The 18848-nt window shown below is 39.9% G+C and overlaps 2 protein-coding genes across 5 annotated transcripts in view; one reads left to right on the forward strand and one right to left on the reverse strand.

Annotated features, from left to right (window-relative positions):
* The window catches only part of TSSC1 (tumor suppressing subtransferable candidate 1), a 77254-nt gene extending 66483 nt beyond the window's left edge, over nucleotides 1-10771 (reverse strand). Inside the window, exons 1-2 of the mRNA XM_014956773.1 lie at nucleotides 10645-10771; nucleotides 1097-1180 (exon numbers count right to left, since the gene is read on the reverse strand). Of these exons, the coding sequence (XP_014812259.1) occupies nucleotides 1097-1180; nucleotides 10645-10686 (126 nt within the window). The 5' untranslated portion in view covers nucleotides 10687-10771. The remainder of the gene's footprint in view (nucleotides 1-1096; nucleotides 1181-10644) is intronic.
* A 72-nt stretch (nucleotides 10772-10843) lies between these two features.
* The window catches only part of TRAPPC12 (trafficking protein particle complex 12), a 51387-nt gene continuing 43382 nt past the window's right edge, over nucleotides 10844-18848 (forward strand). For 2 of the 4 annotated variants that reach the window (XM_014956768.1, XM_014956772.1), the window contains exons 1-3: nucleotides 11407-11428; nucleotides 11587-12794; nucleotides 16424-16540. In XM_014956768.1, coding sequence (XP_014812254.1) covers nucleotides 11422-11428; nucleotides 11587-12794; nucleotides 16424-16540 — 1332 coding nt within the window. In that variant the 5' untranslated portion in view covers nucleotides 11407-11421. Of the gene's footprint in view, nucleotides 10900-11406; nucleotides 11429-11586; nucleotides 12795-16423; nucleotides 16541-18848 lie in introns of those variants that run through there. The other 2 variants (XM_014956769.1, XM_014956770.1) reach the window with 2 other exon arrangements.

Raw genomic sequence — 18848 nt, forward strand, 5'->3', positions numbered from 1 at the left:
ACTTGTCTAAGCCCCTTCAAGGGGCACAGGGGGCCATGGGGCAGTGGTTGTTATGGTCAGTATATAGTGTTTTCTCTCTTACTTCTCCCTCTTTTCCTCTGTTCCAGTGTGGGGTCTTCATGAGCCACAGATCCTTCAGGAACATTCATCTGCTCCATTGCAGGTGTTCCACAGGGTACAGCGGATACCTGCTCCACCATGGAGCATCTTCTGTTCCTACTGCTCCTGGTCAGTAGGGACTGACTCTGTCATTTACTCTGCTGTTTCTCAGTCTTTCCCTCCTTCTCTTTGCATCCAGCATTTTCCCTGATTTCTTAAATGTTTTTACAGAGGTGCCACCAGGCTGACTGGCTCAGCTGCGTCCTGTGGCAGGCTCACTGGAACCAGTCATGTCTGGGAGAGAGAACCCCTGCCCTCTTCTCACAGAGGCCACCACTGCAGCCCCCTGGCTACCAAAGCCTTACCACCTGCACTCGGTCCAGCTTTCCAATTCTTCTGGCCTCAAGATCTTCTTTCAGTATGAAGGTATTTACTAAAATTTCATCACAAAAAAATAAAATTCCTGCACAAGTAGAAGTACTGTACTTTTAACTGCAGAAGAAACAATCCAATACAAATTGAGATGCAAAAGTCACTCAAATTTTAGTTTAAATTGTTGATAAACATTATCAGAAAGGACATAGCTGATTGTCAACAAATAATAATGAAAAAAACAGTTTATGAAGCTTCACATACACAGAACTGGGCCTCCTCCTTCATGCACATCAGAGGCAAAGACAGGTTGAAGACATTTGTTTTACTTTACATCTCTTCTGTGATTTAAAGATAGCTCCAGAGAATCTATAGATTTAAATTAACAAAAATACGGCAGTTCCTTTACTAAACCAATCCGATTTAGTAATACAATTTAGAAGAGTAATTTAATTTTCAGAAATCACACACAGCTTTCATTCACTTCCAGTTCTTACCAACACCTTTACATTCTAGTCACAAAAGTTCAAATTCAACAGGGAGGAGAAAGGAGAAGGAAAGATATTGGAACAATGTTTAAAAAAAGAAGAAAAAAATTACAACTGACATTTGACAGAAAAATTACCTGATTATCATATCTAAGAGACTGTGTTCCAACCAAAAATCTTATTGCATCCGTTTCTGCTGTCTGAGGTGTTAAAGCTCTTGCCTAGGGAGGGAGAAAGCCATTAGAAAAGTCCAATTAATACAATCCAGTAATTTCCGCACAAATCTTGAAGCTTATGTATCAATTATCATGTTAAGCATTATATTATTACAACCTGCAGACTTTCCTGCCCTTTATGTCTATTTTGGTTCTGGTGTAGTTTCTCACATTTGTGAGGTGCGTGGAACATACAGGTGCTTTACATTATCTGGCCTTCATTATAGCACTGATAACATCCAATATTATAGCAGTTCTTCCAAACTGATTCTCCTTTATCAACTGAAAAAACTCCACAGAACAGTCGACAATTCTTAAATACATTAGCTACAATATCCAAGAAAGAGGCTGTTTTGCAGAAGTTTTCAGAATAAAGATGCCTGTATAAAAATGAATTCTTCTCACCACTAACCACCAAGTTGAGAAGAAAGTTAAAAACCAAACCCCTTCTCTTCCACTCCAGGTCACTAGGGGTAAGAATTGTCTGAACGACAGAAGAAACAATTTGTTATTTACCTATCCAAATTTTGTCATAATCTTGTTATTTTGTTGTATTATCATTAACGAGAATGCTAGACTCTGTCTTTCTCCTTCAGCTTGCAACAACCATAGTCTTGTAATAAAACAAAACAAAACGGTTAAGGGCCATGGGAGACACTGAGGAATCAAGTACAGCTTGAAGTAAAACCACAATTGCTAGTTTGCAGTAGTCATTAGTAAAGACTCTCTTGGCTAATTTTGAATAAATAGAAGGTAAACTAACACTCAAAGGCACTTTCAGCAACCCTAAGCTAACTGTGAGGAATATTCCCTACTTCCCATTCAAAAGATACCCTAATAATATTGTTCAATATGAATTTTTTGTCAATACAGAAAAACAAACCTTTATAATTCACATCCTATTCAGCACAAAATAGATCTCTTCAGACACCAAAGCATGTAGTGCAAGCAAATACTTCAGAAGGATCACAGGCAACTGTTGAACAGCCCTCCCTACTGCTATCCTGGTGTGCAGCTAGCGTTACATTCTGGATTCAGGAACATTTCACTTTAATATAGTCCTGTTTGAAGCTTATTTTAAAATTAATATCAGAAAGATGACTAGAAGCTTGGAAGGGAATATTTGAAATATTTAGAACAATTTAATCCTATAATGGCAACTTGAACCGATTTGATTTTTCTTAAATAAGGAAAGCAATCCAAGCTCTGGTCTGGAAGTAAAAATAAGAACCAACTAATTTTTCAGAATAAGCTCTGAACTCCTACAGAGTAGATACATTGTCTAAATCACACATTTCAGATGCAAGATAAGTAGTAATATTTTGCTTAAGATTTAGCATAAAAAGTTAAAAAATGCAATGAGCTTAGTAACTACTAATAGCGTAACATTTATATAGAAAAAAGCACTAGAGAACATGATTCGATGAGTAGATTGTGTTCAAAACATACTCAAATGCAGATCAGAGATCAGTGTGAATCCATACTGATTTGTTTGTACTCTCCTATTTATGCAGCACTAGCTACAACAAGCCTAGACAGTGGTTCTGATTGACAGAAACAACTAGAGTTCACTGAAAAGACCGCAGAAAAGCTTTTCTTTGGTCTTGAAAAGGAGTTCTTGCCAAAGATCTGCAAATGTAAATTCTGTTCATTTCAGATCCGCTTTCAATTATTTTGAAGAAAACACTAGAAATAAGCCAACAGCTATGTATCTCTTTCAATCAAGAAAGCTTCTGTTGTTTCTGTAAGTCAAACAGAAGAGACCTCCAGGATCTTCAGTACAACAAAGAAATAAACCCCTTTTAAAGCCTTTCAAGTAGGTCTTATCATGCTGCTTTAAAAAATGCATCAGGTTAGACACAAAGTGCCCTAAACAAGATTATGTCAATACATGGTAATGTTTGTCATCAGCTTCTCTATCCCTTCTTTAAAGTATTTTAAAAATTATTTCCCCTTTTGCAAGGGGAAAAAAAAAAAAAAAAAAAAAAAAAAAAAAAAAAAAAAAAAAAAAGCAAAGGCCTGAGAAAAATAAACACATTTCACTACAAGAAACACACTACTGTTTATTCTCTGTCATAAAAAAAACTACAATAGCCATAGAGTAAGATGTTCAAACTCATCAAGCGTTCACAAATCGGAAAAATCTGATTCATGATAGAAATAACAATGGACTATCTGTTGTCTCCTACACAGATATGTGTCTAATTTTGTCTACTTTGAGCTGCTTTTAGAGAAACAGAAGTTATTTTAACAGATGATTAAGACACTGAGTAACCCTTGTGATGAACAACATAACTGAATTTGGAGTGCTGTCAAGATCAAGAAGAGTGCTTAAGTTTGTCATCTTGTAGTATAACCTGTCAGAGCAGGCTGCAAATAACATCCTTCACAAAAGCCTCCTGCCTCATGATTGCAGCTACCAGATAGAAAAATAAAAGAGAAGCAGGTATAGTGAATATCAATTAATCTAAACCAATAGAGCTTATTGTTTTTAGAGTTAGCATCCACAGAATACTAAGTTGCATATAGCCCCAAAAAGAGTTTATGACCTAACATATTAAAATATTATTTACTAAGAAAATTGCCTTCATGCATGGAAAATACCAAGAACACACATCTGAAAGATGTGAACAGTAAGAACACAAATTGTCCTTACGCACACCATCACAGCAAAGCCCCACTGAACTGATGTTTCCACACAATGCAACAAAGCATGTAATTAGATAACTCCACTTTTAAAGAAGCCCTGAGACTAGCAAAAAACTACAAGCAAGCAGAGATGAAAACATTGTGAAGCACAAAGAACCTTTTGGTTACATGTCCAAATTTCACATGCACCAACAGCTTTATGAGGAAACGTGCATGGTTTAAAGCAGGTAAAGATTTATAAAACAGGGGTTTTAAAACAAGGATTTTAAAACAGTTGAAGAGGCAACCTCATTGTGATTGATGCTCTAATCAAATATTTTAACAGTCTAGAAGGAAGCTGGACAAGGCCCCTAAACAATCTCATCTATTGAATCTACTTTAAGCAACACGTTGGTATAGAAGACCTCCAAAGGTCCCTTGAAACCTACGTTAGTTTGTGATCCTGTGAAACTCTTGCAAAGTAAACTGAATTGGTCACGGAATTTGCACCATTATAATCAGCAGAGCTGTACAGACTGTCGTGGCAGCTTCTTTCCATGGGAGCTGACATAATAGATTTCTGTCCACATCTCCAACACCCACCAGATGAGCACACCTTACTCCTACAGTGCACTTAGGTTTGAATACAGCGGGTTGAGGAGAAACACAGTGCTGATGTGTCTCTACTATTGTTCACTTCAGAGAGGTGACTCCACTATTGGAAGTTATCCTCATGCTCTTAGTTGAATCTGTGCCACAGAACTGAGTAATTTGCTAATCCACAACAGAAAAAAAAAAGAGCACCAGAACCCAGAACTACTAGATATCAGAATCTCTATCAAGTCTACAACTAAAATAGGCAATTGACAGACTCCTGCTAGACTCCATTGCCCTTACCAAAGACAAAGGTGTAGACACATCTCCCTGAAAAGATACTCATATGGGAATAGAAAAGGGAATATAAAATGGCTTAAAAAAATTGAAAAGGATTGAATATTGATAGCGTGAAGACTCCAAAGACTTATTCCAATATATTTTTAGAAGACCAAGATTATACCAACTGAAGAAAGCCATGCTATATCCATCTGAAATAAGACCAGATTAATATTGCTTGTTTATGGGCAAATGAAAGGAATAGCACATCACCTACCATGAACTGCTACCAGTTTATAAGAACACCTGTGAAAATGATTCACAGGAGAAAGGACTGAAAGCTTGAAACCTTTGTCATGCACTTTTTTAAATCAGATTTTGTTGAGTGCACTGTGGGCAAAGAGCAGAGATCCTGTTAATATGCAAGAGGCTGCCAAACTGCCTAATGAAGATACAGCAAAACATGCTTGAGAGGGAAATAAAAAAAGCTGAGACATATTAATCAAAGGAAATTCTGGCTGTTTCCTAGAGTAAGCTTGAACTTCCAGGGAAAGCCATTCAGCCTAAGGCTACGAAGATCCAATCTCAACAAGAAAGTTTAAGATCAATCTAAGGCAAATTAAAAAAAAAAAAAAATTGTCCTAAAATGCTAAAATGTGGAAAGAATAATTTAAATTCTACATTAACTTCAAATATTTATCTTCAAATGGCAGGCAAAGAAAACCAAAAAAACCCAACAAAGGACTCATAGGAAGCTAGTAGGATGTTGCCAAAAGTTCACAGGATAGGTAACTAAATACATAGTCTGGTTTCCATGAGACAAGAAAGAAAAATTACAAGGAACACAACCAAATATTTTTACCCAGTGATTAAGATGGGGAACAGGTGCAGCTACACATCAGGGACAAGCTAACCCAAGGAAAAAAAACTGCCATAAACCATAAGGTAACAAAGGCAGGCTTGAGCAAAGGCTTGAGCAAACTCTTACTAAAAAAAACAACCAAGCCCAACCCAAAAACCACAGGTGCACTCATCAGGAGAAACTCAGTCCCTGAAAAGCTATTCCTATCTGGCACACATGCTTAACAGAGCTTATTGCATACCCGATAATTATGGTCAAAAGAATAACAAGCTTACACCGAATTAAGACACAGCTTTGACACCACACAAGTTAGTTGCTCCCTTGTCCTGAAATGCATCACATGTAAAGGCAAAGGACAACAAAGACTTAACTGCAAATCCACTGCAAAAAGACATTTATTTATGCAATGCAAAGGGCACGCAAAAACCTAGAATACCAGTGTGACAAACGGTAATTTCTGGCAGAACGCAGGAACAACTAACTGGAGACCCAGCATCATGTCCATGCCTACACCAAGGTCAGTGTGATGTTGAGCAAAGACCACCTTCTATCTTACCGTGACAATTTATACCACCTGCAGAATAATGAAAACCTCTCAGAGAAAGAAAAAGAACAGAGCCTGCAGAGAGAAGGGACCTTGACAACAGCAAGAGATGATCCAGAGGACCAAAATGAACCTCAAAAAGATAAGGTTGGTCTGAAGCAAGTGCTTTATGCAACCATAATACACTGAATCTGTACATTTTGTTCATAAGTTCTCCTGAAACTTTCCTTTCTCCATGTCTTTTGAAATACCACCCAAATATAAAAAAAAACAAAACAAAACCTTTTTTAATTACACTGTTACTACTTAGGGCATCAATAAGCAAAGAAAAAAGCATCAATACTTCTTCAGTACATATCTTGTCTTGCTCGTGCATTATACTGGTTTGGTATCAGCAAACAAGAAAATATACACCGACCCAAACTTTTGATTTAAGTGCATGAAGTGTAACACAATCAAAAGAATTTCTGCAACCTATGTATCATCTGAAATGCCTACAATCAATCTGTAGTAACAAGCAGTGAACTTGCAATACAAAATGTAAAGGACACAGAATTTGGCTTGCAGTCCCCAAATCTGAATTCAAAGTTATTTGGCCATCTGCTTATGCTCAAACCCAGAAATAGTATACTGCTACTTGGGAGGGTGGGAGCAGAGAAGGGAACGGAAAGGGGGCTGGCTTTGCTGATGCCTCATTCTAGACTTAAAATACAAGGTTTCCCCCCCCACCCTCCTCTAGGGAAGCCCTAGGCTGATAACATCATGAATATTATTTCTGCCTTCTGGCATAATTTCAATTTTCAAGTAGGTATACTTTGATCTTTACTTAGGTAGGACAGCCTTGTTCCTCCCACCACAGTAGGAGACCTCTATCATCAACTGTAATAAGCTGCAGTGACTCTGAGTGAAGAGGCTGGCAGCACACGTACCCAGGTGACCTTTTGTGCTCTCAGACAGCTGCTTTCTCCAAGCCTTTCACAGCTCAAGAATTCCCACTACTACTGTATTTAGTGCACTGACCCTATTCCAAAGGCTGACAGATTCTGTAAACCCTCACAGCAACAAAAGCAACCCTCACACAAACCCTTGCATAGCACAATCATCCTTAGAAATCCCATAGTCACACTGTTGCTGTTCATTTATCATGAACCATTATTTTAACAATCATCTTTTAAAAGTTTCCTTCAAGTTCATGTAATTATGTTTTCATTTTGTCATTAGCCTGTACCACAGCAAGATCCATCTGTACCAACATTACCAAGATCCTGCTAATTCTTTGAGGGTCCAAAAAGAAAGAAATAGTTTCCACCCAATCTACTTCTTGTATTGTGAAGATCTGTGGGGGATTAGTTAAGAGAGTTTAAGAGTTTTGCCACTTAGCTATTTCCCACCCCACCCCCCAGTAGAACTTTAAAGCTAACAATATGTTAGATTGAATTTCCACAAGAAGTCCTTCCAACTGTAACACTGCTCTCAAGAAGGTCTCAAGAGGCAGACAGGGAAAGAAGCAAGAGAACAGACACTCAGCCTGGATTGAAATATACAGGATTGGCATTCACAGGGCAAGATTCTTAGAAAAAACAGGATTGAGACAAAACCTAGAAATTTCACTAAGACATTATCATGCAATTTCTTGAACCAATTCAATTTTCAAAATAAATCCTCCAAAGACACCTCTAAAGCTGTATCAAAATTATATCCTTCATTCTGTTTAGATCATTCTCTCTCATCCCACAAAAGACCAGAAAAGCTCTCCCAGGGAAGAAAACGCCACAGCCAGCAGGAGTCTCTGCACTTGCTCCACTCCCATACTGGCAGCAGTTCTCCCAGGTTACTGCACAAGAAACGCACACCAACTTATGAAGTCTCCTTTCCCCCTCCTTCCAAGAAATCTTCACCTGCCTTTTACTTGATCAAAGGTAGGTCAATTGAGCTATTCTCAATACATACTGATACTATACATATATACACATTGTATGAGACCTGTAACCCATCTATTTCAGTTGGCATTTTGCACTGTTTTAAGTTTTTTTGGAATAAGAAGTTACTTTTGTTTCGCCTTACTCTTGCAAACATGCAATAAAGTCCTAAAAGTCAACAGCTGCTGTTCTGATTCATAAAACCTGTTAACAACTAACTGGTAATACAATGTGGGCCAAGTACTGCCTATCCAATAAGCCAACAGGGCCACAATGCAGTACATGCACTAATGCCTTGTCAGAGAGTGCTTTTTCTGAGCCATCTTCAGCCAGATCCCATCTCAGGGTGCAGGCTGACCTGCCCTTGTGTAGTATGGCCCTGTGGTCAGCCAGCAGGCTCTCTCCTGGCCTTCCCACCTGCTCCTTATGCTTCTCCCTTGTGAGTCTGTGTATTTTTGGCATATAACATGCAGTAGGAGCATCTGGCATTCAGGAGTATCTGGCTGAAAGTCAGCTCGGTATTGCGGTATACCCAAAATCCCTTAAATGTGCCAAACGCATGCTCCGTAATTAACACTCTCTGGAACAAGCAGTGTTCCTCCTCCCTACCCCTATGATGCTGGCTAACATCTGCACGCTTTTAAAAAAGTGAGATGTAGGCCATCCCCCCCCAGGAACCACAGCTGGCATTGCAACTGACCCAAACACCTCTCCTGGAAAACACCTCTCCACACAGCTTATTCCAGGGGTGTAAGCATCAGCCAGTCCACCAGTACAGCATTTCCAGACATTAAGTAGTGCTTACACACGCGCTCAAATCAATTGTCTGATTCTTTCAGTCACAGTGCTTCTGACACACACTGGAAAAAAGCAGTTGTGATGATGCAGGTAGCCATTATTATCTAGCAACATAGAAGAAACCAGGCTTAAACAGAATAATCGTCTTTCTTACTAGACCTGGACATGCAAGTTGGAAAAAACATACTAGATTTAGGCTCCATCAGAGCCTTTTTCAGGAAGCACAGAGATGCATCTTGTTTTAAAGCCACACTGGCAGTTAATGGAGATCAGAAATAGAACCTTCATCTCTGCGCTCCTTTCCCAACTTTGCCATAAACCATCTTTTCTTTCCCTACCTTCTCCCTAAATTATCTGTATTATCTGTAATTCCCTTTGATTACAGTCACCTTCTTAGCCCTTTTGCTTTATCCTCCCAGCAGACAGCCCTATTACATACTTTGCAGAAAAGGGTCTGTAGAAGACGTATGATGGGGGAAGGGGAGGGGGCACAAATCCACAGGCGTCCCAGACAACATAAAGGTTAGCTTTCCAAAATCTTTGGAAGACTTATTATGTATGACCTCCTAGAAAGAAGCTATAACTTTTATCAAGTACAGGATATATATTCTATTCTGCAAAGGAGATTTCATTATAATTTTTATTAATTTTGAAGTTCAAGTTACAGTCATCTCTAGCCAATCATAAAATGATAGTATATTATCTGATTTATGTAGATTTAACATTTAGGACAGGTGGATATTACACCCTAGCTCCTACACAAGAGGAAAGCCAAACAAATACACAATTTGCTAAGGAAATCTATCACCATAGTCACAACTCTGTAGCCAGGACACCCAAACCTGTTAGAAAGAACCTTCATATATTACTTTCTGAGAACACTTTGGTAAAGGTGACTAAAAAAAAAGTGGATGTGTAAATATTTATATTAACACATCTAAGCAAAACATTGTTCTGTGAGCTGCAGAGGAAACACAGCACCTCCTATTACTGCCATAATGGCAATGATGATAATTCAGCTGTTGCAAAAGAGAACACTTAACAGCTGCATAAAACCCTTATTGTGGGAGCAAACCATAAATTAGGGTCTCTGTCACCCACCCAGCAACCCAGCCATTTATTTTTCCAGAACTTATAGAAACTTTATTAAATGCAAGACTTGTGTTGCTCGATGAAAATGATAAATAAATTCCTAAATTAGACAGTCCAACAGCAGTCCCACCTCCTTATAGCCACGAACACCAATATGATGGCCAGATTTGTCCCATGGAACCCAAGAACATCAAGCAGCTTTACGGTTAGGTATAACCGGCTGAAATTTACAACTTATCAGAAACTATTTCATACCCTCCCCTCACACAACTTGGTTTTTATTTCTGAAAATGAACAAACAACTACAGTCATCTCTTTGAGACTGCCAGTACCCTCCTGCCACCCCAGAGCAAGAGAAGAGCTCTCCGGAGGTGAGCCAGGGAGGGTGACACAGCAGGCCCCCCCCCACCCAGGCTGCCCCCGGCCATGAGGGGAAGGACCCCCACCCTCGGCCCCTGCCCCAGCACCGGCGGCCCCCGCCCGAGAAACAGCAAGTTTTGCAACAAGGACCAACTCCTGCCACCCGCTCAGCCACCGTTACACACCGCAACGCGACCGGACAGGTACCAAGAACCAACAGCGGTACCGGTACCGGCTGAGAGAGGCCGTGAGACCGCCGGTCTCCCCGCCAGCGGGCCCCGCAGCCCTCCCCAGCACTCCCCTGCCCCACCGCACCCCCAGCCCCGCGGATACCACCTTCCCGAAGATAGGACCGACGCCTGCCAGCCTCCTTCAGTCTCCCCACAGCACCCACCTGGAACTCCAGCCCATAGATCACCGGCGCGTCGTCCTCCATGGTGGCCCCCTCCAACACACACACACGCCGCGACACACCCCGCTGTCCCGCCGGCCTTTCTGGCCCTCGGCGCTGCCCGTCCGGCGCCGCTTCCGGGAGGTGCGCCTGCGCAGGCGCAGTACCGCCCGCCCCGGCCCGCAGCGCAGGCGCGGTGGGGAGCGGCGCTCGGCGCGGCGGCGGAGGGGAGGTGTCGCCGCTGGGCGCGGAGGTGAGGTGAGGGGAGACGAGGGGAGAGCGGCTGAGGGGAAGGCGGCCGGTGCGGCTCCAGTGCTGCCTGAGGGGCGGCCGGGTGCTGAGGCAGCCTTGGGACCCCGGCTCTGAGGGAGAGGGGGCGGCGGCACACTCCCTGGGCTGCGCCGGGAGGGGGCTGTGGGGGTGAGGCCGCGCCCGCCCCCTCTGCGGGGAGGCCGGGGCGGCGGGGACCCCGGGGTGGCGCAGGAGGCAGGGCCGCTCCCCGAGGCGGCGGGGCGGAAGCGGCGGTGGGGGTGCGCAGCCTGCGCGGGCGGCCCCGGGCCGGGCAGCCCGCAGCGGTGGCACCGCGGACCCGCCTTCCCCCGTCCCTGCCCTTCAGTGGGGGCCCAGCCGGCCTTGGGCAGCCTAACAGCAAATGCCGTTTCGTCTGTGTTTGGTGGGAGGCGTTTGCTCTTCAATCCCACTGTTTTTGCGACTTGGAAAAAAAAAAGGATGAAGAGAAGACCGTTTTCGGAATGAATTTATTGTCCGGGTAGATGTTAAATGAAAGGTGTGAGCGAAACGGCTGTATTTTTGAAGCAAAATTTTCAGTATTTAAGTATTAAACGTTATAAGTATGATACTTAAGGGTTTCAGGGTGGTACCTGAGCAATACCTGAGTAGTAAAATTAATACTTGTTTTGTTGGGGGCATTTTTTCCCTCTTCAGCTACCATGGAGAATAACGAAAGTAATCCTAAGGATGCAAAGAGCACCTCAGATGACGATGACAGCGGACACATAGTTCAGCAGAAAGCTCAGGAAGAAATTCTTTTTCATGAGGAAACCATTGATCTTGGTGGAGATGAATTTGAGTCTGAAGGGAATGAAACTGTGTCAGAAGATTCAAATAACTTTGTAGATAAACTTAATGAACAAATGATGGAGAGTGTCATTATTTCAGATTCTCCAAACAACAGTGAAGATGACACAGGTGAACTTGGTTGTCTCCAGGAGATTGTAGAACAAATGGAAGCTAAAGATAATCAAAACGCACAAGAAAAAGTGGATAAAGAAGAGTTTTTAAGTAATGAGAGTGAAACTGAACATGAAGAAACACCCAAAGACATTTCTGAGATTGGAACAGATGATCAGGCATCTTTAAAGGAAGAATTAATTCAGGAAGCAGTGAAGGAGGAGCCAAAGTTGGGAAACAATGTTCCTGTTGAAACAAAACCAAATCCTATTGATGAAAACAAACGTGAGGACCAGATAATGTCACCCAGTACTAGCAAGGAGGCTGAGCCTATTCCTGTGTGTACCATCTTCAGCCAAGCAAACAATGTTAATACCCAGCCACAGTTGTTCCTACCTGATGGTTTTGAGCCTCAGATGGTAAAATCTCCCAGTTTTAGTAGTATAATTGAGACTCCAGTGAAGTCTAATCCTCAGGTGGTTCAGCCAAGTCCTAGTCTAAGCAAGTTCTTCGGCGATACCGTTAGCACTAATACTTTAGCTTCTGATTTTTTTGATTCATTTACCACATCCAATTTTATTTCTGTTAGTAATCCCAATGCAAGCTCATCAGTTCCAGAACAAATGTCCTCTCTTTCTAATGGTGGAGACAGTTCTTGTGCTTCATCCAACCCTACTTTCTCTGTGCAAAATGGGAGGCCTGAAGCAGGTGATCCTCCATCATCTGTAGAAATAACTCAGTCCCCAAAGCCATTCTCACAAATCCAAGCTGTTTTTGCTGGAAGCGATGACCCCTTTGCCACAGCCTTAAATATGAGTGAACTAGATAGAAGAAACGATGCTTGGCTTCCTAGTGAGGAAACCAGAAATGTTCTAATTTCAGTTGCCACACAGCAATACAGCACTGTGTTCATAGATAAAGAGAATCTCACCATGCCTGGATTAAAATTTGATAATATCCAGGTAAGAGTCTATTACTGTATCTCAGTGCATTAATATATTTTAGAAATATTGTGTAAGATCCTTATTAGAAAATCTAATGTTGCTGCCTACTCAAACATGAAAGGCCTAAAAACAGATCTGTTTTGTTCATTGTGAAATTTGTTGTGTACATTAAAAAACAGAGTTGACAGTTTCCATGGAATCCAAAGCTGGTTGTATTTTTAAGTAGTTTGTTTCTGGTCCTCCTAGTTAGTAAGATAATGCTCGCATTTGGAATAGATGTAAAATCAGTATGCCGTACTGCAAAGTCTGAAAGCTTTGTTTGTTTGTGGAATTCACTGTTGCAACCAAGTGAGAAATACCATTTTTCACTGATGTTCACAGTGTTCTCAATAATGACTGAAATTGAATTGGTTTTATCTTCCCTAAGCAGTGGAAAGGTATAACCTGGAGGAAAAATTGGGTGCTGGAGCAATCTACTAGGAAGGGATAACCCCAAAATTAAAGGGAAAACTCCAGATGGGTTTCCACTACTGTTTTTCCCTTAAGCATCTCATTTCCTTTTCTTCTATCAGAGTTCCCAACTATTGAGAAGGCATAAAGTGTTTTTTCAGAATTTGAGAAATTTCACTTGGATCTACTCAGTATTTCTCAGGAAGCTGTTTTATTCTGACTGCTCAGCCAGGTATCATAATGAAATTTTTTTCTTGAAATAGGCTAATCCTACTCTTTCATAACTGTGTCTCTGGATAGTAGAATTGCTGTTTAGAGATATAGTGCTGATGCTTTTGATACTTTAATCCTTAATTGTAGTATAACGAAGACTATCAGTCAATAGTCAAATACAAGCAGAGAACAGTCTGCAGTAATTTCCCAATCTGCAGGAACTATCAGAAAACTTTCTGGAGTGAATCAGGTGCAGATTTGTTGCTGAATTATCTGATTAATCTTAGGTTTCCGTCATAAGCAACAGATGATATCAGTTTTAGACGTATGCTGTCCTGCTGCTACTTCATGGGTTAGCTTTATCTTAAAACATTTGTTTGTCTTCACAGAGCCCAATAGTTAGGGTGAAAGAAGACATGCTAATAGGAAGATACTCCTCCTCTGCTCCTTCTTAAAAAAAAAAAAAAAGGCTCCTTCCCACCTTTCCCAAAAAATCCCATAAACTTTGAGCAATTCAAGAGTGTGTGGTATTTCTTTCCTAACAGCTAATGGGATGGAGAAAAGGAATGATCCCTTCCACAGGCCTTATAAGGATGAGAGCCTCTTTATTGCAGGCCTTCTTTTTCACAGTAGTTCTCTCACCTTCCTCGGTTTAGTCAAGGGTGAAAGGCTATGGTGTGCTGGTGATTCCCTGAATCTGGGCATGTGCATATATGCAGATCGACCATTCAGTACGTAACTGAAAATAAGATGTAATGGCATCGTCCATGTGATGTATTTCTACATGTACCTGCTGTAAAATCAGTGGTATTAAAGGGGATTCCTGCTGCTTTCTACCTTGATTATAATGTATAAACGGTCACACAGGCATGTCATCAGGGACAAGTTTTGAAGTGCTTTGTGTTTATACAACTTTCCTCACTTCCAGTTACTGCTTTTCAGTGGGCTGAGCGCACGCCTTGACTGACCTGACATCCCCTAGTTTGGTATCATTGTTCCATATGCTTCTAGTACTGCAAATTGTGTATTTAACTGAAACTATAATTGTAGAGTACTTGAAATGCCAACTGAAACATTGTGGGAGGCATGTTTTCAATGTTAAATCAGCTTCCAACAATGGTCATTAAACTCTTGGCATGAGTAGTTTGCTAATGCTAAATGTTAATGCAAGGTGTTAAACCAAACTGCATGCAGTTGACAAAGGACTTAGTTGAAAAGTGCATTTACAGTGAAGTGTAAGTGTGCTTCAGGGAAAGACTGAAATTCTGTATGATGTATATTGAAGAGCTCGGTAGTTATTTTTTCTCTGCTCACTCAGAAGGTTTTTGTTCTTATTACGAGTATGTTGTCTTAAAAATTAAGTGGATAAATCACACCTAGAAAAATACTAAATGTTCTTGATTTCAGCTATGTGGTGCTTTTTGCTGATCATTCAAGAAACATTATTTTTTAAACTGTCTTGGATTGTGTATGGTACAGATTATCCATACCTGTGCTCTCTGAGTCTGGGAACAAGCACTGCTTTTTATGCTATTTCTGTTACGCCTTTCTTCATCAGTTACTGTCTGCTGTCATTATGTCCTTTGTTTCATTACATTCATTTGTAATGTTTCCCACTCCAAAGTACTGTTGGGGGGGAATTAAAAATTCTTTTGTATTTATGTCATTTTGCGCACACTGTCTTTTCTTAATCCTTCAGACTCTTCTGTCCGAAAGATGGAAATCTGGTTTATTTGTAGGATAGGTGACAGCATTAGAGGTAAAAAATTTCCATCTAGGGAAGCAGTAGTTGTGGTCTCATTCTTCAAGAAACTAGACAGAGAGAACACAAGCGTATTTCCTGTAACTGTCCATGTGGAAAGTGCAAACAGTTAATATCAGTTATCTTTAGCATAGCTAAGCTTTACCATGTTTTATGCAGCTCACCTTTTTTTTAGGGAAAAGGCTTAGTGGCTTGCTTTCTGTGCTAGCAGCTTCCTGCCTCAGTTCTTCAAGTGAATGTTTTTATATGCCTTTAGAGGGATTTTTGCAAATATTCAGTGGTATGCTTGCATTTTTGCATAGTCACTTTCTGCTTTAACATCTTAAATATTGCATACCATTCTAGTTAACACAGATCTGAAAAGATAAAATGGAATTAAAACAAATTGGAGGGAGAGGACAGATGGTGAGGAGCGCGGAGGTTCTCTGTTGTGAGTGGTAGCTAAAAGGAAGGGGACCTTTTGACTTACAAGAGCAATAATGATCTAAAATTCATAAAATAATTAAGATAAATAGTTTCACGGCGAAAGGTTTTATGGCAGAGGAACTGTTGAGTAATAAGGGTAACAAAAGGAGTCACTGTTCCGCAGCCCATGTAGCTGTTTGTAAGTTGTAGAATTCATTGCCCTTGGATGTATTTCTGTTGAGAAAAGCAGACTGAAGAATGAAGAAGACAAATGTCATAGGAGGCACGTCTGTCAGTTAATTCTTTTGAAATTAAGAACACATCTTGAAGGGTCGCTGTCTACTTGGTTTTGTGATCTCTCCAAGTTTATTTCCTGTGAATACTTAGGGCCAGCCAATCATGGGCATGTTTGTCTTCAGTGAGTAGATTGCACCTTTCAACATTAATATCTGTTATAAAAACCTGTAAGACTTACTGTGTTTTCTAAGATATTTGAAGATTATTTTGTAAGATCTTTGAAGGATAATAATGTGAGCAGCAAATAAGCCTGAATGTTTCTATGCTAACTGAAACCTAAACATTGAAAAAAAAAAAAAAAAAAAAGCAAAGAAAGTGGAGTAAATCAAGGTGTTTCATTAAAATGCTGTAAATATATATGCATTTATAGTCATTTCACACAAAAAGTACTGGAAAACAAGCATTTCTCAAAGGGAAAACACCTATGTTGCTTAGCTTAAATTCAACATTTTATTTTGCTGAAATAATGTTTAAAAGTGTCTTGTTATGTTTCTTCTTTTTCTGTTTTGTGACCACCAAGGGAGATGCAGTAAAAGACTTAATGCTTCGCTTCCTGGGGGAGCAAGCTGCAGTGAAGAGACAAGTTTTAAACGCCAACTCTGTAGAACAGTCATTTGTTGGCTTGAAACAGCTAATTGTAAGTAACAATCTTCATAATTCAATATGTATTAAATACCATGCTTTTCTCGAGATAATTGGGAGCTACTGACTGCGAAGAGAAACTAAAAAATAAACCTTGTATATCAGTTTATTCATGATCCTGCAAAAGTACTAGCCAGGTTTTTAGTGGGAATGACACTGGGTTTTAAATACTGAGTTGTAAATAACGTAGCAAACGTGGTTTTTTAATAAGCAAAAGTTAGAAAAAAGGTAATTTTCAGTTACTGTTTATCTTCTCAGCTGATAATTTTTATGTAAGATAGATGATTGCAAAACAGATTTTACTGTCTTTTTTGTTTATCTGCATATGTATTTATGTTTTCAGCTTAGTGTTTTACAAAAGGTAAGACATGCTGGTGTAATAGTTTCAACTACTTTAATTTTTTATTTCAGTACAGGAAAACTCAACTAAATTACTTCCAAATGAAAACTTAATTTTCTCTAAGTTCAAATCCCTTCCTTAATGTACATATTTCGGACCTGGAAATAGTTGCAGCCTCATGAATCTTGCCTTGTTTTTTCAGCCATTGTGTTCCTGTATGAAACTCATTACTGTTACATGACTGAGCCTTACTTAATCTGTGTAAAAGTGAAAATATTTTAGGCTTTTAAAAAAAAAAAAGATGAAAAATTACTGAGGAAAAGCAGTGAGGAATTCTAAGTGTTAGGGCAGTCTGTATTTAGTATTTAACTAAGTTACATTCCATGTAAAGCTCCAGAAGAGACATTTTGTCGTGTTAGGAAAACTCTAGGTGGTATCCTTAAGCTTTGTTAAAGCAATTCAGAGGTAATTTTTGAGACTTAAACTGAAAAAACAGATTGTGATCTCCATCCCGGAGTTAGATATTTTTCTATTTGTTTCAGTGTTTTGCTTAACTTGAGAGTTTGAAGGCAGGAAAAAAATTAAGAAATCCTGTCCCCACCAGTGTCTAAGTAGGAAAAGCCTTTTTCCTCGCTTCCTTTCCTCTGTCCAGAAGAGGAGTTTTGATGCATGGGAAGTCTTTTTTTGTTTGCCCTGGTAGCTGTGTACGTGCAAAATACTCTTCTGTGCTGCAGACCATCTTGTACCTTTAATACGGTGCTGCCACTGAAGCTGTTTTAGCTTTGAGTGTTCTCTTAAGCTCCAGAAGAGCAGTGCTAAGGCTTCTAGTATCAAAGCAGAGAATAAGGAGGCAATCTGCAGCTGTCAAATTTTTTGCTACCTGTAGCAGATTTTTTTTAAAACTTCTCTTATTAGAAGGAATTTTTTTTGGTGAAATTGCGGCCATTCAGCCAGAAATCAGGATGTTCCTCAGTTTTCAAGGCTTTCAATCACTAGCTGTTGGTTGTTGAGTATGCACTATAACTATTTTTTCAGTTTTGTCTGTGGAGCTCTTTTTATGATAGGAATTAGTTTTTTGGTGGGTTTTTTTCTTTGCAAACATTGCTCTTTCTTCTGAAATTCTTACTGTGGAAAATATATTTCTTATGAGAACAATCTTAAAGGTAAAAGGTCTTTCAGACCTAGAAACATTAAAATCCCATGCTAGATGATATTAATTAAAAAGATGCGTGGTTTTTACATACACAGTGGGCCGGAATATAGTAAGTGCTCTGTTACCAACCACAAATTTTACTTTCCCTATGAGTGAATTTCTGACCACATATGTTCAGTGAATGTATCTTTTAATGCAGAGAGCCACTTATGGGGATATTTTCCTTAACATCTGGATAAAAACTGGTGAAAGTTGGAAATATTGCTGTGGAGTTTCCATAGAGTTAAGATATTTTTTTTTTTCCTTAGCTGTTTGTTTGGTATCCATGTGAACCACACATGAACATGAGAATTAATGACGTCATTTCAATCACCCAGTTCAATCCCTTGCAGCAATTGAGAGCCACTTAAAAGAGACTATTTCAAAGAGGTCCACAGTACAGAAGAGAAATTATTAGAATTAGGATAGACTTCAGCTTCAGACTGATACCTGTTATTTAGTTGTTTAAGTGTGAGCTGATGTCTGAACTCTTAAGTCAAAAGAGATGTAGTCACTACAGTTACTGATCCCATCTAAATTTAGACGCGTAATTCTGGGATCCCATCTGAAAGTCTCAAAAACTATCACATGCTGTAGGACGGCACCAGTGGCAGCTGAAACCAGAAGTGGATGTTAAGTCCTGTTCTAAGGAAATTTGCTAGGCTAAAGTCTCAGATGATCTTGGATGAACTATATCTTATTATGGGAAGGAAAGAAAAGAAAAAAGAAATACCAAACAGTATTCTAAGCTTGTCTACTCCAGAGGAAAAT

The sequence above is a fragment of the Calidris pugnax genome, unplaced genomic scaffold (assembly GCF_001431845.1).
Source record: "Calidris pugnax isolate Ruff unplaced genomic scaffold, ASM143184v1 scaffold171, whole genome shotgun sequence".
Classification (NCBI taxonomy): Eukaryota; Metazoa; Chordata; class Aves; order Charadriiformes; family Scolopacidae; genus Calidris; species Calidris pugnax.